Genomic DNA, 25,897 nt, shown 5'->3' on the forward strand with positions numbered 1-25,897 from the left:
CACGTATACACTTACTGGGGCAAGCATTCTGTGAAACTGAATCATGTCATTTCTGAAGCATTGCTGGCCAGTAAAGTATCCACTGACTCTCCAATAAACTGCAGCCGACTACCCTTTCAACAAACATCATGACCCCAAAAGTGTTAACCTTGACAATGTATGCTCATATCTGACACATTTAATTTCATTTACATAAAAAAATAAAAAATGGTTGTATAAATCTTTTAACACTTTGGCAAACAAAGAATAACCACCTTGACTAGCCTAACTTTATTAATTTTGTAAAGTGAAAAAAATATGTAATTGTCAATTTTAAGAGCTACTTAGAATGGCAATATATATACACAAACCTTATAGGGTGTGGAAAAATAAAGAAAGAATTCAAACACCCGCCACCCCCCACAATAATCACTCCTATGGTCTAGTTCATAATGTGTTTCCAGAAAAGGGCAAGAGAGCTGCAAATAGCATCAAGCTACATTTTAAAGCACTTCTGTGCTTGGTCAGCACAGCAGCATGTACAAAATAGACTAACAGCATTTATTCTACCAATTTCATGCACTGCTCAATCTTAAACATAATTTCATACACTGTCTCCTGAGGTGTTCCCAGGATATTTAGAAACTCCATGTAGATACAGTAATTTTAACTTTCAAGAAGTTTTTACCTGTATCTTCTGCCATATCAGACTCTCCTATCCATCCAGAAATCCCAAAGGGAGCAGTCAAACTGAGCCACAAGCCTTTGAAAAGCAATAAAATTCCCTTGACGCTACCCCAAAAGCTTGATCAAACAGCAGCAGCAAACAGCAGCAGTGGTGGCAGAGAATTCTTCAGCACTAACTCAGCTAAAATAGGATATGTGATCAGCCTGCTCAAAATGGTATTTTTAGAGCTGCCCCCTCACTAGTCAAACAAGTTTAGGCACTCTTATGGAAAGACTGCACACTCTCGCTCACTCTCTCTGTTTTGTCTGTCAGACTTTTTGCCAAACCCCACCCCATATGTAAGCATGAGAGCACAGGCAGCTATGCATTATAATCACTGTCTAAAGCAGTGCATCACAAACTACAAAGAAAGGAGCCAAAACTAACTTTTTGCTTAATTATTCCCACGGTGTTTCAGGTATCAACAATATAACTTGCTGGAAATAACTAAAGGTGAGGACACATACAGTATGCCTCAAAATTTAGCTAAGACGCCACAAGCTGTAAGTGAGCTATGGCTAAGTCTACCTGGGCTTCCAACATCTCACTCTCCATGGTCTTCCCAAAGCAACTCACCTTGCCATGTAAGGCAGGGAACATTTTCATCCCTTAAGAAGCTATACCTCTCTTTATTTTGATCTGTTTAGCAGGCCAAAATTAAAAACTGTTCAATGACCTCAGAGATTTCACTTAAACACTAAACTGCTTGAAGGTCTACAAAAAAGGTTTTTATTTCATTGCTTAAGAGTCAGAGGTGTGTAAATAAAAATTTTGCCAATCCACCCATATAAATTCAAATTAATGCAGTTTTACATAAAGCAATGCTGAAAACTAACAGCAAAATCAAAAGCAGATAATAAAATTATACAAGCACAATAACTGCAAATGTGATAGGAGCAATAGCAATGTAAAAAAAAAATCATTGCGCTTAAATAAAATACTTAGTAGCCTTTCGAATGCCAAATGAACCCCACTTGGATGACATATCAGCTTCTATGGCAGCAACAGCCATGTGATTAGAAGGTGCAAAGATCTGCACCAAAGAATACAAGGTCCAAGCAAATTGAGGAGGACTTGAAAAACTAGCAGTTTGGCCTTAATGATGATGCCAAGGCCATCGCAATAGAGCACAAAACTTAGAAATGTATCGAGTGAAATTCGAAACCTGGCAGCACTAACAGCAGCATACATGGTCCAGAGATAACCCCATCTCATTGCCAGCTACAGATCAAAAGAAGAAGTCTTTTGTATTGTGATAAGCTGATATACATTAACATTTCATTCAGAACCAGTAGTTACAAACTTAAAAATGTAATTTTCTAATACCGGGTTAGCCCTGTGTCAACATCAGAAGTGATCATCATTATAGTTTGTGATCATGTTTATCCTCCCCCCCCACCCCACCCCCTACAATGTTTGTTGTCTTTATACACAGCCCGTGAAATAAACATTGTACCGTTTGGGTGGAGACAGCATTAAACCTGAAATGTAGGCTGAAGCTTGTATTTGTTATAGAGCAACTTAACCATAGGTGTGGTAGTATTTAAAAGCATGGACAAATATGAGTTTCAGCCGGTTTACAAATTACAAAAAAATATAGCTATGTGCCAACATAATTGGAAACAAGGAAAACAAAATGTTAAGCATAATTTGAGTGCCACATTGCTCAATACCTTAAAATCACCTATTATATGCATTATCTAATTATCCTGGTTGGTGGCACCACACCACCATTGACATAGAACCTACATAAAAACCATCTTGCTCATAAATTGGCAAGGTAAGTTCATCCATTAAAGTGATTTAAACAAAAAATAATTTGCAATCTAAGCAAGTAATACAATAAATACTAAGCTTCAGAGAGAAATGAAGTATAATATTAAGGTAATTGCTATTCACAGTGGTGGTACTATCACGTTCTCATTGTATAATATTAACTTGGTCTGAAACTCTTGAAGCTCTACCCAAAATTCTTCAATCTGTCTTGTTGTTACTTTGTACCCTATTCAGTTTTATATTTAATCTTTTCATATTTTAGCTTGACATAGTAATATTTTTCCCTTTTTATGTATTCAATTGTTAAATATGACACAGTAATCTCATTATACAGTATCACTTGAAAGTTTTTTTTTTTTTTTTTTTTTTTGGTAAGTGTACTAGATGTATATGTTTTTTTCAAATCTTTGCTATAAATTTACATTATTAAATGTTCGTTATATTCTAAATGTCCCCAGGGTTTTTTAGTGTTTTTTTATTCCTCCTAAAAAACAAACAGACATGAAAACTACATCACCAGTCTAATTTACATATACCATCTGAAAACAGAAGTTTTTTGGGTGTTCCATACTAGTCTGATATGATATATATTTATCTAAAGCTACAGAATGTGATATAGATGTCAAAGACAGAGTGCCCGTTACATCTACTACAGCATTTCATTCAAAACAGCTATGCTTGTTGAGTAGTAAGAAGCTCAGATAATATGTTTGCAGTTAATATTCAGTATTTAATTAGGGCATGTTGTGTGAACTTGCATACCACTTTTATGAACAGCCTGCTTCGATCCTTTCTATCTGTAAATCTTTATGTAGTCAAGGCACAAAAAGTTGTTCTATTCTGTTAACTAGCAATATATACTTTTAAACTAAATTATTATTGGTAGCAAGTTCAAATTTAAGCTGGAAAATTTGTCATGACTTATCTCAACTTCAGCCATTATAGCAACAATTTCATTAAATATATTCATTAAATATGTATGAATCAATAAATTGCAAAGAAAGCCACACTGCTAGTGAGTACAGTTGCCTACACATTCAAAAGAAACTTGGAAACTGAGGAAACACTGGCAGGAACTGGTCTGGTGGACCCAAAGCCACAACAGAATCAGTGGACAAGTTTCTGAGAGTCAACAGCTTGTATGATAAGGGCCTCACATGACAATAGTGGAGTAAGCATGTGGAGACTTCGAGGCATATGTTTAATTGGTTGACTGGCAGTTAGCCATTACTAAAATTGCAAAGGACAACAGCTTCGATGCACTTGTGAAGTACCCATACCTACAATTGTTTATTTGCTCTATACTTTAATATCAAAGTACAATGAAACAAACAGTTTTTCCTGATGGAGACGAGCATCTTTTTCTTATTTTGCAAATTCAGTATGGCTTTCCAGTCCACTGTCTGAATTTGGCATTTGCAAAGATTTATTGTTGTTCCAAACCTTCACCATTTTAGGCCTTTGTAATTCAATGATGGTCAAGAAATCTATAAATGGTTTTGTTACTATATTCAAAATAGCAAAGTCTTTTTGTAGAGGTCTTTATGAATATTTTTCATTCAAGCCATAAGACGCAATTCCTTTAGAATTTATGCGGCAAGAATTGTATTCTTATTGACAAGAAGCAAAGTGTTACAAATTTATAGAGGATTGCACAGGCTCATATTTTCCTCATACAACTGGACTTCAAGTATATTTAAGCAAAAACCTTTTAAATAAAAAAGTAACCATCTACTTTAGCTTTAGGAGTTTTTCGAAAAGGAATACAGTAGAGGACTGGAGAAAACAGACATGCTTGATGTACGTACTTAAAATGAACGCTAATACGATTATTTGACATTGTTGACAATAAAAATGTGTTAAGAAATATTTCAATTGTGGAATTTCTTTTTTCCATTTTCAAATAGGCCATCAGCCAACTTGAAAATATATAATGATGCTAGAATGTTAACTATTCCTAAACTTAAAAAAAAATGTATTATATACAGTAACCTTGACCCTGTACTCTGACCTTCAAAGGTCATGCAAAAAACAAATTCACCTTCAGGGATTAATGAAAACGTGTATTAAATAAAAATCTAAATTTATTTGTTATATACACGCACTTTATGGAGATTATACAAGACTGATCTAGCCTCAAGTGTAGCATAATGTGGGTACTCATTTGGGTATCTGAAACAGAAATGTCTTGGAGTGAAGGAAAACGTCATAGCACGGTTAGCAGATGTAGCTCCCTACCCTGTGTTTAATCACAAAGCTGGGGAAGCTGCAAACAAACAAAAGTCTGGAGGGCAGTTAACCTTGGTGCAAAACATTTACAATTAGCAAATTCAAATATCAAACAAGTACAGTGGAACCTCGAGATACGATCACCTCTGTATACGAGAAATTCAAAATACGAGGAAAGTATGAGCGAAAAATTCAGATCTCAATACGAGCATTGGCTCGCGTAACGAGCCACGAGCCAGGCTGTGGGTATAGCTCGCGGCTTAGCAAGGGGGCGTGGTAGCAGTTGCGAGCCGCGATCTGCGGTGTCTGCGTTTCTCACTTAAGTGCACAGGTGGGAAACTGCCCACATCCATGATTGTTCCTGTGGCTGATGGGCTGCAGCTGCCATGTCCTCCCCGCATATATAGAGAAGCGCGAGCCGGTTAAGGGGGAGAAAAAGTAAAAGAAAAGAGAGGAGAGAGAAAGAGAGAAAGAGAGAGAGAGAGAGAGAGAGAGAGAGAGAGCGCGCAGGCAGGCAGGCAGGCGGGCAGGCAGGCAGGCGGGCGGGCGGGCGAGTGAGTGCAGGCTCGCGTGTAGCTGAACAGTGAGCTGAACAGGCGAGCTAAACAGCTGAAGCAGGACGGTGTAGAGAAGGTCAGCTGCATTAAGAGTGTCTCGCCTGTTGCAGAGCCTGCAGGTGAGACGCTAACAGAGAAGCACCGGGGATTGTCATCTGTTTTTTAAAGACGGCATCCTTTTGACGTTTTAACCTCGTGTTAAAGGATTGTTATTCTTGTGTATTTTAAACCTCCACTTCACAACTGTTTTAAGGATTATTTATTTAAAGATTTATTGAATGCTCTACTGCACTTTGGACACCGGTTTTGATTCTTTTAATAATCAGTTATATTATTTACCAGTGTTATTTATTAAAGGTAGACTACAGTATATATAATTTATCAGTGTTATTTGTTAGGAAAATTGATTTTTATGTTAATATATTTGGGGTGCAGAACGGATTAACTGGATTTCCATTATTTTCAATGGGGAAGTTTGTTCTAGATACGAGAAATTCGCTATACAAGCTCAGTGCTGGAACGAATTAAACTCGTATCTAGAGATTCTACTGTACGTGTATAGGTGTATTTAATTTCATTTATAATTTACAAATTGAAATTTGTGGCATTTGGCGGCATAGGTGGTGTTCTAAGTAAATAGAGCCGACAGAGTAATATGTCAGAATAATCAAGTATGAAAAGACAAAAAAATACATATAAAACTATACAAGTAATCAGATTTTTCTGAATAATCAGATGAACTTTGCAAAAGTGAAATACCACGAGCTCCCACTCATTTGTGTATTAGCCTAAAGTTAATCAAGAAGCAGCTTAACTTAATAAATCTGCTCTCTCTGATGGTTTACAATGGCCGGTAAACTATCGAGTGAGAAAGAGAAACAACTAGCATCTACAGCCAGACTACCTGTTTTTAAATGTTCTCTTTATCCATGCAACTAGCCTAAGGGGGGGGTTTGGGGTTAATGAAAAGTATGTCAATAATGTAGTGCTTTAAGTATTTGTAATTTCTAAATCGTAATCCCGCTCTCAGAATAGAGTTTCTGGGTAAAAAAATGAATTACATAAATAATAAATGACAGTGTTTAAGGAGAGAACAAACAAGTTAAGAAAGGTAGTCTTGGCAGACTTGTGACACCCAGATAAAACAAGACTTTGGAAAATCCAACAATAAACCTAATTCTTACAAGTAACTTGACTTGGCACCTTGCATGTTAGTACTACAGCATTAAAATTTCAAAACTGCTCAAATTGCTGGTAGGGGATATTAAAGAACATCAATGTAAATGGAAGAAGCAGACAAAGTAGAAAAGGCAGCAAATAGCGTTTAAAGGTAAGCCTCATTGCAGGGACAAAACTATATTAAAAGATGTGTATTATACTGAACAAACACAGATTTACATTTCCAAAAAGGTCCACATTGCTTGTAAAACTGGAGGAAATGCGCTTCTTTTACTACTACCTCAGCGCCTTGTTCATCCCCCTCCCCTGCACAGGCTGCTTGATAAATGAAGGTAAATCTGTGTTTTGGGTTATGTTCAGGCTACACATGCAGCACACAACATAAAGGAGCATGCACTAGATCCCACTCACAAAATGCAGAGGCATCAACACACTGCACAGCTAGTTCACAACGCATTCAAAAATATACCCACTGAAAAGTCCTGACCCAATTATGTTCAAGCTGAGAGCTGTACAAGTGTATGAAAGCTGTAAGGGAGAATCATGGTAGCAATTAATACCTGGTAAGCAACAAAAGTTAAAACAAACACTTAAGAATATTGTATTATTAAAAAACAAAATACAATATACTGTCAGAAACCCTAAATAAAAATTTATTGAAAACCACATGAACAGATCGAACATTCTATAAACACAGGCTAGAAAAGAAAATGCAGTTTAATCATTTTAAAATCATCAATAAAATATTAAGTTAGTTTACCAAATACAGTAAAAATTTAAATTTGGAATTGATGCCACAACCAAAATGTCACAGTATGCCGAGAAAAACTACAAACACACAATCTTCTAATATGCAGCTAATCTTTTTGTCTTGCCTTCACACTCTCTTACTGTTGCATACAGAACAATACATGACTGTAAACTGTACTGTTTACCTTGCTGTTATAATCTCTACCACCAATGTAATTAGACAAGTGATTACCAAAAAGATGCACATAGTTCATTGACTTTTTGGATTGTGTTTGAAACATTTAAATACAAGACTCATTTCTTGCATCTTTTAATTGGACAAACATCACAGCATTAACTTCCTTAGATAAATAAGGCAAGCATATTACAGTTTGAAAAAGAAAAACAAAATGAGCAACAGTCTAGATGATGTGTACATTTTGTGTGCTAAAGGCAGTTACTTTCTTTAGTCTCTAATTCATGCTAATTATCTCATTAAGTCCACCAACTTCTTTTTTCTAATAAGCAGGTACAAGTGCATTAAACCCAAATGTTAATTAGAACTCTAGCGACTTAAATGTAATCTTCCCAGGAAAGTATGGGAAAATCAGCTTCTACATACTATTCATCTTTCACACGATTCTTAAAAAATAAAACTTAATACTGAAATTAAAGTTATCGAATACCCCTATCATCTATGTAAAAAAGTAATTGCCTCTACAGTTTCAATACTTGGTTACATCTCATTTAGTGGCAATAACTGCAACTAAATGCTTCCTATAATTTGATATTGGTCGTTCAGATTGCTGTAGAAGGAATTTTGGGAAACAAAAATTTTTAAAACTGCTTTTTATCCCGCCACAGAATCACTACTGGGTTCAAGTCATAACTTTGACTAGGCCAATCCAAAACTTCTTTTTTTTTTTCTTCTTCCGAGACATTCAGTTGTAGACTTACTTTTCTGTTTTGAGTAACTGCCCTGCGGCATAACCCAATTACCTTCAGGTCATATTCTGCCAGATGACTGGACATTCTCTGTAAGAATGTTCTGGTAGGGAGGAGAATTTATGACTCCTTCAATAATGGAAAGTATTCCAAGTCATTAGGCATCAAAGTAGCCCCACACCAAAACACTATCACTCCCACATTTTTATTGTAGCAATGTTGTCCGTGTATCAAATGCTGAATTAGCTTTATACCAGATATAATTGAGACTCTGTCATCCAAAGCATTTTACTTTTGACTCACATGTTTATAGAACATTTAAAGACAGGGGGAAATCATCCAAATGTTTTTTTGTAAATGTGAACGTAGCACTGATATTACCCATGGAGAGCAGAGGTTTAAATGTATAATAACCATATTAAGCAGCAATTTCAAAATGGTGTTAAATGTTGTAAAGGATGGCATGACAAGACAGGTATCTCGACCTGGTTGCTTAATGGTACTTTTCTCAGTCAGGAGGCAAGTATAAGGGGAGGACAAAAGGAGACTGCCTCCCAGGGACATGTGTTTCCCTAATACACTATGTGACAGTATTCCTCTGGTATGTCTCCAGTTTTTTGTAGCTTTGGTTGGCAGAAATGTTGGGGTCCTCAGGTGCCGCTAGGAGGAGCGGATGGAGGCAGGGTTCCCTGTAAGGTGGAGGTTCCATCCGACCCAGAAAAGTTGACAGTATGCAGTTTTGTTACATCCAAGTACTCCTAAGTTTGGGTTGCAAAGAAGCCACTCAACCTTACCCAGGGAGTTGGGAGTCTGGAGGAAATGGACAAGGCTTGCTGGGGAAGAGTGAAAGGAGAGAAGAAACGAGGGAGGATTGTACTGTGCAAGAAATGCATTCTAAAAGGTATTTGTAAATAAAAGCACTTTAATTGAACCCATGATTGTGTGTGGTCTAGTTGTGCCTGGTGTTTGGTGCTCTGCTATGCCCCCATTGGTCTAGTTGTGCCTGGTGTTTGGTGCTCTGCTATGCCCCCATTGGTTATAAAGTTTTACACGATTTCCCATTATCTAACGGGGTTTTCACATTTGTAGTCCATTTGCTTTCTGTCAAATCAGGAGATGATTAGATATTTTGTTTCAATCTCCAGTTAGTTCTTTTTTATACTATACAAACTCTAAGTGAAACAGAAATAACAATAAACACTCCGTAGATGTGTCATGGATTTCTTTCATTGAGAAGAAACAATTATTCCCAGGAAAAGTCATCAAGAGCTTTGTGTATGCATCACCACAGTTGCGATAATGATGCGGTTTGTTTGCCAAATATACAGTAGCTCTATGAACAGAATGCCAATTGCACGATTACTAGAAGAGTACATGAAAAATGACGTGTTACTTCACATGTTAAAAATAGGATGTTTCACCTGAGTGATTAGAGGTAACAGTACAAGTTCTGCTGAGGGCACACGGTGATGTGCTTCAATATCATTTATACAGTAAATATATCAGCTGCTTGTAATTTCACTATATGATGTTGAATATTTACTTTCCAATAGCTAAAGCATCATCTTTATTTAGTTTACCTCAAATCACATGTCTGCTCTCTTGGGCCTGTAACTATATATTAACAATGTTCACTTTGATAATATTTAGTAAATCCGAATCAAACAGTCCAAAGTTAATGCATTTCCAGTGTTCACCTTGTGCCTAAGTGTGATCATAGTGAGAGGCATGCATCACTCTTCTGATTCAAATTAAGGGGTTGATCAGTGGTTGCACTGGGTATTCATTTCTCAACAATTTTGTATGTCGTTTAAGCTACCATTTCACAAGTGAATTTAAATCTTTTTTTTCTCTTGTAAGTCAACTGCTATCTGATCGCAAAAGAGATAAAGAGGCTCTGCGGCTGAATCAGGTGTTAGGACTGATCTGATTGACTTGTACTCTATACAAGGTGTCCTATTTTTACACTAATTATCTGTTGAAATGCATGCCACCAGGCACAGTACTTCCTGGAATTAGAATGGTCCTGTGTCAGTTAATATTCAGACCTTATGCAAACTGCTCAAAGATTTGCTTGGTATTTCACCAAAACCACCATTTCAAAATGATCTCTGGTCTGGTTGTTTTCTCTGAAGCACACTAGAAAGTAAATGGCATGTTCACATCTGTCTAACCATGGTTAAAAGCTAACCATTTTATTCAAATCAGTTAAATTGTTACATTTTTTTATTTATATCTTTAGTGTAATGAATACCTCTAAGTAAAATGACATGACCACAACATACATTAAGAACCTCTTACTTAGTAAGAGATGAACATATAATAAGTTCAGAAAATGATAAAAACTTATACCTATTTTGATCCCCTGTTCTGAAATTGGTGTTTATAAACAAAGAAAAAAAATGGCATCCCAACTTAGAGTAACAAAACAAACATTGCTTATATTAGATGAATACAAATATTCAATCTTAGATAAACCCAAATATAATGAATACAAAATTCAAATAAAGAACCAACTTGTATAACAGAACTTGCCAAGTACAGACAAAAAATGAAAAGAAACAACTGATGATAGACCATATATGAATATAATGACACATCTTATATATAAACGTCTACATGTGGAAGTCTGTGTGTCTGTCCATCCTGGAAGTGCAAGGCTATAGCATGAAGCTCAAAGAATGGGACTCTGTCACAAAAGTGAAACCACCAAGAAAAGAGAAACTCGCTTAGGTGCTAATACACAAGCGCAATGAGCACATCGGCAAAACGGTATCAGTTTTACTTTCCCTCCCACCGCTAATACACAAGACGAGGCAAGCACGTCGGCAAAACAAAACCTCCGAATAAAGAGACGATTTTCTGGTGATTTCAATAGTTTCTAGGACCCCAGGCTTTTTACTGCACGGGCTTATACGGCTAGTACATATATATTTAAATGTATTATAGGCAGACTCATACCCTAACTTTTACACCCACAATAAACAGATCCTAACGTCCCTTTTTACACAAGAATCATTAACTCCTGTGTAGTTTGAAATGTCCGATTCAATCTAGTAATCCATGATTAATTCCTGTAAAAGGATAATGAAATCATCCAATGCACTTTCAGTTTATAATATAATAAATTGTTCTCACTGGTATAATGCTGAATCCTACCCTTTAAAGCTTCTGATATCATCACCTGGGTGTATTGGTGTTCAGCATCTCTCACACACAACCTTCGATGGTTCGCCAACACTCAGCGGCATGCACATTAACCAGACCGAAAATGGTGGTATTCCGTTTTCATTTTTGCTGCGCCCATGAACAGTCTCTCCAAGTTCCTTCTTCCACCACCATAAGCGCACCTCGCTTTTGTAAAGAGCGCACCCCTTTACATCACAGCTCAGAGATTCACACAAGGACCCATGAACACAATTATTTAAGAAACAGGACACACATTCTCGAGGAGACAAGGTGGAATAAACAGTACAGTGATCCCTCGCTATATCGCGCTTTGCCTTTCGCGGCTTCACTCCATCGCGGATTTTATATGTAAGCATATTTAAATATATATCGCGGATTTTTTGCTGGTTCGCGGATTTCTGCGGACAATGGGTCTTTTAATTTCTGGTACATGCTTCCTCAGTTGGTTTGCCCAGTTGATTTCATACAAAGGACACTATTGGCAGATGGCTGAGAAGCTACCCAACTTACTTTTCTCTGTCTCTCTTGCGCTGACTTTCTCTGATCCTGACGTAGGGGGATTGAGCAGGGGGGCTGTTCGCACACCTAGACGATACGGACGCTCGTCTAAAAATGCTGAAAGATTATCTTCATGTTGCTATCTTTTGTGCAGCTGCTTCCTGAAGCGACATGCTGCACGGTGCTTCGCATACTTAAAAGCTCAAAGGGCACGTATTGATTTTTGACTGAAAAACAAACTCTGTCTCTCTCTCTATCTCTCTCTCTCTCTGTCTCCCTGCTCCTGACGGAGGGGGTGTGAGCTGCCGCCTTCAACAGCTTTGTGCCGCGGTGCTTCGCATACTTAAAAGCCAAACAGCCCTATTGATTTGTTTGCTAGTGATTGTTTTCTCTGTCTATGTGACATTCTGTGCTCCTGACACGCACTCCTTTGAAGAGGAAGATATGTTTGCATTCTTTTAATTGTGAGATGGAACTGTCATCTCTGTCTTGTCATGGAGCACAGTTTAAACTTTTGAAAAAGAGACAAATGTTTGTTTGCAGTGTTTGAATAACGTTCCTGTCTCTCTACAACCTCCTGTGTTTCTGCGCAAATCTGTGACCCAAGCATGACAATATAAAAATAACCATATAAACATATGGTTTCTACTTCGCGGATGGCTCTGGAACGCAACCCCCGCGATGGAGGAGGGATTACTGTATTACTATTACTCCTAGTCTGAAGCGAGTCAGTGTCTTTATTTTAGTCTTTATTTTAACATTGTAATGCTTGCATATTGCTATTTTAGAGTTTGCTCACATTTAATGCGAGAAGCACTTACTGCAACAGCCATGTCTGTCTGCCTACATGAAACATCTTGACCACTCTTGAACCGATTTTATTGAAATTTGGCTAACTTTTTCTTCAAAGAATTTTTCATTGAGATATCTCAAACAGTTCACGTCATACAAAGTTTTGAAATTTCCATTTGAAAATCACTGGCGAATCTACAAACTTGTTTATCTTAAACATTCTGTGTGGCTTTAAATACAAGTTACTTTACTGTTTCAAATTTACCTTGACTCCATTTATAGCTATTTGCAAATTTTGTACATATTCCCCCTGTACTGGAGCCATAGCCTCTCACTTGCCCAATGCAACCAAGTCGTAACCCGGGGAGGGTGCACATGCAAGAAACTCGAACATCATCTTTGTTCGGCTGCTTTAGGTAAGTTAACCATATATAAAAGTCACTTCTCTGGAAATGAATGGAAGACAAAATCAAGTAAGCATATGAAAGACTGAACTGGCTAAAATAATATTTTCTACACATTATTATTGTAAAGAAGCTAAGTTACCAACCTGCTGATAAAAGGTGTCTGAAGTAATTAATTACACACAAAAGGAGCAGCTCCTCTAACTGATATAAACACAGAATGGGTTTAGAAAAGGAACTGCAATTGATCTGTGGGAAGATGATCAGAGGAGCTGGGCATTCAAAAAGAATCGCACTGTGGTACAAAACGTGGTTAACTTTGCCACAGACACCACTGTTTGCAGGAATAGTGTAGTGATAAAACACATCGGACTGAGCAGAGGTTAGTTTATCCAGACCCGAAAAGTTACTTTTGCTTCTGTATCTTCAATTAAAATACTAAAGATAATGGTCACCTTTCATACTCCTGATGTACAATAAATCAGTTCCCTTCCAAGATCTTAGTTATCCATACATCAGTATTATCATCATCAGTATTATTAAGAACAACAACAACTTGGTTTTAACTAATATTAATAACTAGATGGGGAACCTACTTTCATTTTGGTAATTATTGGGTATACTTTCACAAATGTTATGTTTAAGAAAACTGAACATCAGTTAGTTATACACCCTTAAAACACACATCATTCAATGTCATTTTAACTTGAAATAGAATTTGCGGTCTATGAAAGCTATTGAGCTACCATAAGCCTATTCAGGGTTTATGTTTAACTACATGACACTGTAAAGTACTCTTAAAAAGCACATATTTAATTTAGCCTACTTAAACATGTAACTGCATTCTATTATTACCATTATTTTTGAATATGACTCATTGTAACAAAAATAATTTAAACTAAAATGTGATAACCGACTCTTGGATGAAGTAAAAAATACTCTTTCATATCAGTTAAAGTCACCGAATGCTGCGTCATGCATACATTTTCTAACTTGATTATATTAAACTTTCTTATTTACAACATTCTGAAAATAAAAAAAAAAAAACCCAACCTCTCAACTTAAAACGTTTACAAAGACTGCATTATAGCATCTGTTAAAATGTAGAAGGAATACATTTTGTTATAAAAGCACAAACTAAATCAAAAAATGCAATATTCTACCATATACCTGCACTCTACTAAAAGCCCTTATAAAAACTATGATCACTGTCTTAATTAGCATTCTAAATGTAAAATCGCAATTCTGTTCTTTCTAAAACAATGCGAGTTGCTAAAGGATATACAGTTTCTTTGACATTTACTATATTTAATTGAACACATCCAGCCAACCTTTCACCCAAGACAGCTTTGTATGAGCCACTTGGCAAACAGAGCAAGATGTTTCTCACAACGGAGACAAGTAAAAAAAATCAATGCCGCTTTCTTTAACTAGCAGGAAAAAAAACTGAAGCAAACTTCTTGTGAAAAAGTGCTTTAAAAGGCAAGCTCAGAAAGTTAAACTAAAACTCCCTTTTCTTCCTTTTGCTGATAATAGTCCTTGGTTGTGCATTTGGGGTCATTACTCAGCTACAGAAGGAAGCTGGGACTGATCAAAACTCTGTTGGTATTTCTCAGAGTTGAATATTACATAAATCTTGACCTAATCACTAACTCCATTTAAAGAAATAAAGCACCACAAACCTGCAGGGAGCCTCTTTTATGTTTCAACAGACTCATCTATGTACTGATTTCCAGCTCCTCTACAGGCAAACTTCCTCCTGTGCAAACCAAACATTTTAAACTTTGACTTGTTGGTCCAGTGCTATTAGGGACATTGTTCAACATCCCAGTCCTTGTGCTTTTGTCCATAGACAAGCCTTTTAGGTTTGTATCCAGTTCAGAAGAATGGCCATTTGGCAGCAACTCTTCCATAAAGATCGCTTCCTCCAGACTACAGAGGGGTATACTTTCCAGTAGTTTATGGGAATTTAGAGCTGTTTGGAGGGACATCAGTTTGATGCATCACTCAAATGCTGAACTTCATTTCTGTGGCTAACCAATGTGTTTCTGGTCCTCAATCTTGCCCATTTCCTTGTGACTGTCACAAAAGCTTGGACAACATATCTTGAAACTACTGTCTGTCGTAAAATACCTGGTTGAGATAGACTATATTGATGTAGAATAACCACTTTTAGCTTCAGAAATTATCAAGGTCAAGGGGCAAAAATGACCCCAACTTAAACAATTTTGTCTCTTTTTAAAAAAAAAGAAAAAAAAAAAAAACGGGAAATTCATGCAATTTTAGTAATATGCATTAAAATTTGACACTCCTGTGTTGAAACCTGCTCTGAACACTATGGACAATGATAATACCACCACACTAGAAATTAATTAGTTAATTACACTAGAAACAGCACCTGGCGCTACTCAGTTAAGTAATTTTAAGCTTTGGTCCATTTTTCCGCTAATCTGGCTTCATTCTGTTCTGGTGTTTCACTTGCTCTGAGCTACTAGAAGGCACTGTCTTGCAGACTGCAGTAAAAAGGAAAAAATAAACAAAAGAACATTTAGGGTCAAAATGTTGGGTCGGGACACAGTCTACAATCTTCCTTTGATTACATCAGGGAGGTGTACAAATTTTGGCTGAGATTGACAGTGTGGATTTATATACTGGACGTACAGTTATATATATACACAGATTTTCAGCTTTGAATATTAGATAATCAATTAAGCATCACATCTACATATAGTAAGTGACAGTTAATCTCTCTGATGACATTGTATGAATGGATTAACTTAAGTAGCCAACCTGGTGACTAATACTAGGTAAAATACTACCTCAGGAAATTAGGTTGAAAACTTATGTTAGTGGCTCTGAAAGTGTGGTTCACAAAATTACAGTCACTATCTGAGCAAAACCATTTTCAAATCTCTGATATATCAGATGTCTATATACTTAACTGAGGTATTATTTATAAAACAGTCAGGCTATTACCTAACATTAGCACTACTAAATAAAGTTAGGTCCACTAGGAATGTGTCTATTATCCCACCACCATTCCACTTTACTAAACTTCTTTTATTGAGTTGCATACAACTATAGTACAAAGGTTGTAGCACATTTAATATAATTACACACCCACACCTCCTGACACCCAATGTCCATTTATAAGCATGTACCATGTCTGAAGACAGGCAAAGCATCTAATGCTGCTATCTGTAATAAAAGCGGAAGCCAAAATGCAGGTGTTTCGCCACTAATTAAATAAGGGACAGAATATATTTCATAGTACAATAAAATGTTACGAAAATGGCATGTATTTTTATTCCCAACTAATCTTTTGAAGCCCTATTCAGGTAGAATTAGGTTTTCATGGGGAGCCTGGGCGATGCCAGAGAATTTCTGGGATTTTAGCTTCATCTAAATACATCATGCTAGTGACTTACGAACTTTTTATTAACTTCACACTATCCCACATCTGTAAATATAATGGCTTGATTTACTTTATACTGTGTGAAAACTAGACCTGTAGTGGGCTAGCACCCTGCCCAGGGTTTGTTTCCTGCCTTGCACCCTGTGTTGACTGGGATTGGCTCCAGCAGACCCCCGTGACCCTGTAGTTAGGATATAGCAGGAAGGATAATGGAGGGATGGATGGATGATGTAAAAACTAACAGGTTAAACCAATCTTTTGGGAATTTAAAATGATGGCAATTTTTCTTGTTTTTCTGAATAGTTTTTGGTGTAATGAAAAAATTCTACATGTAGTAAACACTACTTCCTGTAATTTATACAGCAATTTCTGCTCCAATACAGTCCGATTATTGTATTACTAGGGGGCGGCTCGCTTCGCTCACCAACGCCTGGTGTTGGGTAACCCGAAATACATTGGTGTATGTATGAGATATATTGGAGTGTAAAGGTGTAGATGACGAACAAAGGAAGTAAAGAACCCACAGCATGGCACATTAGAAAGATGTACTAGGGGGCTCCGCCCCCTGCTCGCTTCGCTCGCCAACCCCTGGTGTTGGGAATGATAAAGAGCGTGATGTATGAATGAGATATAGAATAGTGTGACGGTGTAGATGATGCAAATAGAAAGCAAACAATAAAGTGTGTGGCACAGTGTAAAGGTTTATTTGAAAATTTCTTTGTACACGCCGTTTAAGTGTAAAAGGTAATTCCAGCTCAGAACTTGTAAGGTCATTTAAGATGGTTATTGTTGTGATCAGAGTCAAGTTTGTCAGAGCTTAGAAAGAGTAGTGTCTCTCCAGGAAGTAATGGAATGACTTGGGTATTAATGTTTTCCATATTAATATTTTTTGGACATAATATAGTGCGTTGTGTTAAAAGGGGCATTTGGTCTAATGAGATTGCTGTTCGAAATGTCTCTGTAACTAAGTTGTCGCAGATAAAGGCTTGAGGAATTGTAATAATATGTGCCTGAAGTCCAGCTGTATTGGTGAGTGTACCATCTCTCAGTTGTAATAAGCAATTGTTATGATCTGGTTCTGGACATCGTATCTTTTTTACTAACTGTATCTTTTGAAAGCAATGCCAATTGTCTGCGTATTTTAAGGTGCACTGAACAATAGCTGAGTGCATGGCATCTGGAAGAATAGCTAATCACTGTCTAAAATCTCCTCCTCATAAAAGTACCTTTCCTTCAAATCGAATATTATTATTCATAAACGTTTGTAGAAGTTTATGAATGGTGTTGAGTAAGTGACTTCATGCCATTGAACATTCATCAATAAACAACATTTTTTCAAGACGGATGTCACGTGCAGTGCCACCGTTAATGTTCATAGTGGATACCGATTTGTAGGATCTAATGTAGTTGATAAAGATTTCACTTTCAGGTATATCGTCAGTTATAAGCCTCTGTAGATATTCAGTATATGAATGTAAAGAAGGCAGTCTAATTTGACCCTTTTGACAACAACGTGTAAATGTATAACTTGTATTTCCAGTTGTTTCTTCAGGGAAGTGAACTGAATGACAATGATTGCAAATGACATTCATTAATCCGAATGAATTTTCCTGGTGTATGTTTTGCTTGTGCCGTTTGAGAGGCGCGTTGTTGCATGTGTAGTATTTGGGATGTGTTGTTTTGGAGCTGTAATCGATTTGCCTGTGCTGTGTGAGAAGCCCGTTGTAGCCTTCGCTGCCATTAACGTATGTCTGAGACGGGAGGTGTTTCGTTTTGAATCCGTGCCTGTTGCGATGCAGCACTTTGATTGATAGTTTGCGTCATGTGGATCTAGGATGTAGATTTGTGCATATTTGCGTTGTTGATTTGTTTCAGGGTGCACTGTTCCAATGCGATGCAGTATTTGTGCACATATGCGAAAGTAGTATGGGCCATTGCCTTTTGGTGGCCTGATATTTACTCCGGTATATGCAAAAGCAAATGAACCATTGTAGGATCTAATGCAGTTCATAAAGTTTTTACTTTTAGGTACATCGTTAGTTAGAAGCTTTAGTTGAGCTTTGCGTTTTTGGAGTCGAGACATTTTTTCTTTTAGAAATATGGATAAGTAATAAGGAGAATTGCACTCACTGTTAATATGGAGCCTTTTCTGCGGTTGAACGGTTAATAGTGCCTTATTGTAATGAGATCCACCTATGCTGCATAGCCGTCTATTTTGTTGTTTCTTTCGTTTTCGTGTGTTTGTTCCTGTTATCCTTTCCTTTTCGTTTTGTACCCGTGACCGTGTATTCATGACTTGTTTCTTTCTCAGCATGCGAAATATGGATAAGTAATAAGAAGGATCGCAGTCACTGTTAATATGTTTCTTTTTCTGCAGTTGAACGGTTAATAGTGCTTTATTGTAAGGAGATCCACCAATGCTGACACCTATGCTGTCTAGTGTGAAGGTGTTGATGTTCACTTTAGAATATGTGGCTTTGGGTGTCACTTCTTATGGATGTGTGTGTGTGTGTGTGTGTGGGAAGGGGGGGGGGGGGTTTGAGGATTGTTGTCGCGCGAGCGTCTTCTTTCTTTTTGTGTTCCTGTGTCTTGTTGAATCCCCCTCTTGGTGTGTGTCCCGTCCGGTGCCTGTAGGGGGGGGGGTGCCTTGCTGTTGTGCGCGAGCCTTTTTTTTTTTTTTTTTTTTTTGGGTCTAGTTTCGTGTGCAATGTGTTTCGTGCTTTGCTTGCGTTTGAATACTTTTTTATGTGCCGTTTCCTTTTTTCGGTGCTCTTTGCGCCTCATTTCTCAATTTTTCCTGTGCTCACTCCTTTTTTCTGTGGTCTTGTCCGCCTCTCGCGGCCCCTCATCCGCCTCTCTCGCCCTCTTCTATCCGCCTTTCTCGGCTCCTCAGCCGACCCTCGCGGACTCTTTTTGCGCCTGCGCAGTACGTCTTTTTGCAGCTACGGCCCATTGCCGGATGTGCCTGCGTCCATCATCCGGTTTAGCATTCTCGGTTAGTAATATGGATTGGAATATTTCTTTATACACAACATTTGTAGTAAAGATGGTGTGTTGTCCTTGAATGAGTTTTCCTTGGTATGGAGTATCTATAACTTTAACTTTAATGTCAGATGAACGCCGAACTCTTGAGAAGGCAACATAAAGTTGTCCATGTCCAAATGCAGGCTCAGAGAGGTATATGCCAACTCTGTCCATGGTTTGTCCTTGGGATTTGTTGATTGTCATGGCAAATGCAGGTTTAATGGGAAATTGGCATCGTTTAAGTGTAAAAGGTAATTCCAGGTCAGAACTTGTCTGCTTCTGCTTTTGTATTGGCCTCTCTTTCAACCTCATGTAGCATTTTTATAGACTTAGCTAATGGGTGATTGTTTATGACTTCAGCGATGTTTCTCATTATCAGCTCTGTGCATTGCTTGTTTTCAGGAAGGTTCATTCGTTGATAGATTGCGTCATCTGGATCCAACACGTAGATTTGTGCATATTTGCGTTCGTGACTTGGATGAGGGTGCACTGTTTCAATCCGATGTAATATTTGTCCACATACGCGAAAGTAGTATGGGCCATTGTCAGCTGGTGGCCTTATATTTACCCTGGTAGATGCAAAAGCAAATGAACTTATCGTAGGATATAATGCAGTATCTAATGACTCTGCTGTTTGACAGGCGCGTTGTAGGCACCTGCGTTCATTAATTGTATTCAGGCGGGCTCGCTTCTGTATGTCCGTTAGTTGAAATGTTTCGTTTTGGAGCCGTGCCTGCTTTGCTTGCGGCATTTCAGACGCACACTGTAGGCGCCTGCGTTCATTGATTTTATCCAGGCGGGTGGTTGTACTGTTAATAATGCATCACTGTAATGTGATTCACATATGCTATATGGTTTGTACGTGTGAGGATGCTGTACGTTTAATACGGAGAGTTCGTTTATTCTTATTACCCGGACCATGCTGTCTAGTGTGGACGTTTAGTTCAGAAGCGCGTTGTAGGCACCTGCGCCTTTCGTACTATCTTTGTGGACCTTTGCGGACTCCGTAGCGTCTTCCGTTTGACTCTGGGGTGCAGTGCAGAATCCTCTTTTCTGTGTGGCGTTAGTTGAGCTATTTCGTTTTTGAGCCGTGACTCCTTCGTTAGTTGAGCTCTTTCATGTTTGAGCCGTGACTCCTTCGTTCGCGGTGGATCACACTTCGTTTGCGGTTTATGAGACGCGCGCTGTAGGCGCCTGTGCACTATGTCTCCTGCGTCCATCGCCGTGTTCCTGGGTCCGTGCCTTCCAGTTTACCATTCTCGGTTAGTAATATGGATTATTGAAATTAATTTAGAGAAATTTTGCTGAATATTTGTTCTGTCTGAAAACAGCTTAATATGAACTAGATGGTAAAAAAAAATGGAGCACTGCAAAATCACATCATTTTCAAGCAGGGAGATGGTGCACTACTCTAGTCCACAGCCTCAACCAGGAGAACTGCTGTTGCATTGTATTGGTTACACATTATACATTTGAAAATGATAGACATCAGCCAGTTTGTAAAAAATTAACAAGACCAATTTAAAGCATGGAAAAAAGAAAGAAAAAAAAAAACTTAAAAAAAGTATGGTAATAAGTATTTTGTATTAATTTTTATATGGGACTGTTGGCACAATATCAATTTCAATAATGTGCTTTACATAATGAAGTAACTGATAAAAGAACCATTAAGGAATTGAATCAATACATGGTAATCTTTAAGGAATTAATATCAGTTCCTGGTGTGCCTATTTGGCTGTATCAGTGCTACCAGACTGTTATGCTATTTTAAAGGCAAAGGAGTTACCATGCATCACTGGATGAAACCAGGAAATGAAAAATAAACCCAGTAACACTGCAATAAATTTGAGTGTTTTTAACATCCATCCATCCATCATTTTAACATAATTAACTTTAATAAATGTTTTAGTTGTAACATAAAAATACACTTTCACTTCAACAAATGGCCTGAAACACTTTAAATACCACTAACTTGTATAAAATATATTTTCTTTTGATTGGATCAACACACAATATTATATTTATATATACACACACGCATATATCCTGTATATATCTATCTATCATTATACAGTGGGTACGGAAAGTATTCAGACCCCTTCAATTTTTCACTCTTTGTCATATTGCAGCCATTTGCTAAAATCATTTAAATTAATTTTTTCCCTCATTAATGTACACACAGCACCCCATATTGACAGACAAAAAAAAAGAATTTTTGAAATTATTGCAGATTTATTAAAAAGAAAAACTGAAATATCACATGGTCCTAAGTATTCAGACCATTTGCTGTGACACTCATATATTTAACTCAGGTGCTTTCCATTTCTTCTGATCATCCTTGAGATCACCTTCATTTGAGTCCAGCTGTGTTTGATTATACTGATTGGACTTGATTAGGAAAGCCACACACCTGTCTATATAAGACCTTACAGCTCACAATGCATGTCAGAGCAAATGAGAATCATGAGGTCAAAGGAACTGCCTGAAGAGCTCAGAGACAGAACTGTGGCAAGGCACAGATCTGGCCAAGGTTACAAAAACATTTCTGCTGCACTTAAGGTTCCCAAGAGCACAGTGGCCTCCATAATCCTTAAATGGAAGACGTTTGGGACGACCAGAACCCTTCCTAGAGCTGGCCGTCCGGCTAAGCTGAGCTACCGGGGGAAAAGAGCCTTGGCGAGAGAGGTAAAGAAGAACCCAAAGATAACTTTGGCTGAGCTCCAGAGATGCAGTCAGGAGATGGGAGAAAGTTGTAGAAAGTCAACCATCACTGCAGCCCTCCACCAGTCAGGGCTTTATGGCAGAGTGGCCTGTCGGAAGCCTCTCCTCAGTGCAAGACACATGACAGCCCGCATGGAGTTTGCTAAAAGACACCTGAAGGACTCTGAGATGGTGAGAAATAAGATTCTCTGGTCTGATGAGACCAAGATAGAACGTTTTGGCCTTAATTCTAAGCGGTATGTGTGGAGACAACCAGGCACTGCTCATCACTTGTCCAATACAGTCCCCACAGTGAAGCATGGCGGTGGCAGCATCATGCTGTGGGGGTGTTTTTCAGCTGCAGGGACAGGACGACTGGTTGCAATCGAGGGAAAGATGAATGCGGCCAAGTACAGGGATATCCTGGACAAAAACCTTCTCCAGAGTGCTAAGAACCTCAGACTGGGCAGAAGGTTTACCTTCCAACAAGACAATGACCCTAAGCACACAGCTAAAATAAGAAGGAGTGGCTTCACAACAACTCTGTGACTGTTCTTGAATGGCCCAGCTAGAGCCCTGACTTAAACCCAATTGAGCATCTCTGGAGAGACCTAAAAATGGCTGTCCACCAACGTTTACCATCCAACCTGACAGAACTGGAGAGGATCTGCAAGGAGGAATGGCAGAGGATCCCCAAATCCAGGTGTGAAAAACTTGTTGCATCTTTCCCAATAAGACTCATGGCTGTATTAGCTCAAAAGGGTGCTTCTACTAAATACTGAGCAAAGGGTCTGAATACTTAGGACCATGTGATATTTCAGTTTTTCTTTTTTAATAAATCTGCAACAATTTCAAAAATTCTTTTTTTTGTCTGTCAATATGGGGTGCTAAATTAAAAAAATTAATTTAAAAGATTTTAGCTAATGGCTGCAATATAACAAAGAGTGAAAAATTGAAGGGGGTCTGAATACTTTCCGTACCCACTGTGTGATAAGCTGGTTTGAAAAATGTACGGATGGACTGGTGGAAGGACAGACCGATGTTGGGACTCTGTAGTTTCCACATCAAAAGGAATTCAAATTTCTTCTCTGCCCAAAAGTCTGTGAAGGCATCATAAATGTTCTTGGATTTTAACATCCCTATTTAAAACAGTCCCTTATACTTAATATCCTAAAGATTATAACAATTTGGACAGTTTAACAGTTTAGTTAGCTTAAAAGTGGTATTTAAAAAGAGATTGCATGAGAAAGAAAAGGATAAAAAAAAGACTACTTGTCTGTTAAGAAAATACCATTAAGTACGCATTGGGAGAAGCATGAAAATTGAGGAACCAGACAAGAAACTACACTGCATGCAAACTACATTTAGAGATGAAGACAGATGTTGACTGAAAATCCCACTCTTCAAAAGAAGCTTCTCCAACAGTAAAGTGAAAACTGTACACAAGTTGTATGATGTACTATGTATGGAATTGAAAAGTGCCCATTGTAGACAAGACGTTTATAAACCAAAGTATGAAGGAATGAAGAAGAAACTGACCACATCAATGTAGAATGGAGCATGAAGAGTTAAGAAAAATAATTAAAGTGAAGGACTCAAATCACATTCGGTAAAAAAAAAGGGGTTAACACGTTTTGCTGAGTCAAGGATGGAAAATTATAGGGTGAAGAAGTGGACACTAATATTAAGAGTAGTGCAGAAAGAAAAAAATGACATGACAGAAGGTGGCAGACGAACAACGGATTTTATTTCTATTCATGCTCACGTCCTGTAAAAAAAATGAAGGATATTATTAAAAACAAAGATCTAGTAGCCCACACCAGAACCAATAGGTTAAAGTAGCTCTATTGACAAACCTTTTGATTTTCAGCACAGAAAGAATTAGTTGTAACCATAAACACTTGTTCTTAACTGTACACCTTTAAGTAGACACACACACTTCAGGCGGAATATTTAAATAAAGGCGCACTTCAAGTTTAACTGTTGTGCCATCCGCCGCCCCCACACCCTCGCTACATTACAGTTATACACCAATATAACATTTGTCTATTCTCGGGAAATGATGGGTGATTGTGAATTGTGTGATTTATATTTACTTGCCAAAATTATTAAGACCATACAGACAACTGTAAAATCAAGGACTAAGCCCAGACAGTGGAAGGGGGCATCTAAAGACGAGGGGCGGACCTGCCGAGAGCCACGTGTACGAGTACTCTAGAGGTCTAGCAGAAGGCGGTGCGAGAGCACCGAAGCCCACTGTATCGCGGCCCTCCTCAGGTTAGCCAATCTGCTCAGTTTCATTTACTGCTTCTAATAAACAGGACATTCATGCAGAATGGCATACTTAAGTCACCGAACGTGTCATGTGAGAAGGCAGTACAAATTAAAACCAAATAAATATCCGAACCACTAGAATGAGCGCTTTTATGATGGCTGAATATTTTTTCCTTTTTATTTTTACTAACGCTGCTGCAGTTTAGCAAAGGAAATCTCGTATTAAAAGCGGTGAAGATCACACTATTACATTACAACCTAACAAGTTAATCCTTTATATTGGACTCAGGCCGCTGCATGTCGCTATTCGAAACTGTACATTTTGGGGGGGGTGACAGGCGCATTAATGAAGAAAATACTACTGATCAATACATGCATTTTTCTTAAACAACTGCGATCTCAATTTACACATGTAGCGATCCACATGTATTCCTTGATGATCATGAACATTAATAAGCTGCTACGCACAAGTCAAATCTTGATAGTGTTGTCCAAGGTTGGACGCGACAATGTTTTAAGGTTAATACATAATTTGCCGGTGACGGAAAAATAAAGTCTTCAGCGTAATAAATTAAAAGTAATTACGCATGCACATCCATTATAGAGGGGTATGCATCCTGTGTAACACAAACAAAACCCATTCACTACACTTCCATTGCCTCAGTAACTTTTAGGCCACAGTCAAATTCCAGTACAAGCATCCCATCAAATGAATCAATGAATGTATTTCTTTAATACGAACCTCTTTTCTGTCCACCACTGGAGGTCTTCGATTTCTTCGAAGTCATGATAACGTGTAGAGAAACAATTTACAAAGTACTCCCCCTAAAAATGACTTAATGAGGGCGCCTTCCTAAAAGTCGCCAGACAAAATCCAATCTCTTAGCCTGATACAAATCCAGATTCCTAGTACGTCATCCACAACTAAACACGCCCCGACTCGTACTCGTTCGAAACCCTGCTATTACTGATGGACGCAGAACTTAACCATTTAGCTTTAGAACCTGCTCGTTCTCGGGGCGTGTTTAACATCTCTTATCCAATGAAAACTTTCAATAAAAGTCGCTTCTTGCATGACCGTGGTGAAACTGTTGCGTAAGACCGCCCCATTTGCCAACACAGGAACGTGGCAACATGGAAGCAAGGATTCTCGCGATAGGAAGAAGGGGGGTGTCGAGCAAGAGCCACGCGAGAAAATGTGTTTCGATGCCTGTGTGTCAGAATATCTTATGTTAGAAGCGGATGCATATTTTAACATTTTTCCCATGCAATGAATAAACAATATTATTTATTGTGAGGTATAGGCTGTGCCCCCCTACCATGAATTAAATAAACCAGGTTTGAAAATGTTATGTTAGAAAATACCATGCCTTAATTTATATCACGTTAATAGAAATCTATAGTCAACAGTAGTGTTTTCAAATAAATAATATTTTCCCTGTGATTTCAATAAAAATTTAATGAGTATATTTTTGATATT

At 37.9% G+C, this 25,897-nt stretch overlaps 1 protein-coding gene across 3 annotated transcripts in view; it reads right to left on the reverse strand.

Annotated features, from left to right (window-relative positions):
- The window catches only part of unm_hu7910 (un-named hu7910), a 131,383-nt gene extending 106,001 nt beyond the window's left edge, over positions 1 to 25,382 (reverse strand). For 2 of the 3 annotated variants that reach the window (XM_028803227.2, XM_051929166.1), the window contains exon 1: positions 25,160 to 25,382. In XM_028803227.2, the coding sequence (XP_028659060.1) occupies positions 25,160 to 25,205 (46 nt within the window). In that variant the 5' untranslated portion in view covers positions 25,206 to 25,382. Of the gene's footprint in view, positions 1 to 667; positions 941 to 25,159 lie in introns of those variants that run through there. The other variant, XM_051929167.1, reaches the window with a different exon arrangement.
- Between the last annotated feature and the right edge of the window lie 515 nt (positions 25,383 to 25,897).

Source organism: Erpetoichthys calabaricus, chromosome 6 (assembly GCF_900747795.2).
Source record: "Erpetoichthys calabaricus chromosome 6, fErpCal1.3, whole genome shotgun sequence".
Classification (NCBI taxonomy): Eukaryota; Metazoa; Chordata; class Cladistia; order Polypteriformes; family Polypteridae; genus Erpetoichthys; species Erpetoichthys calabaricus.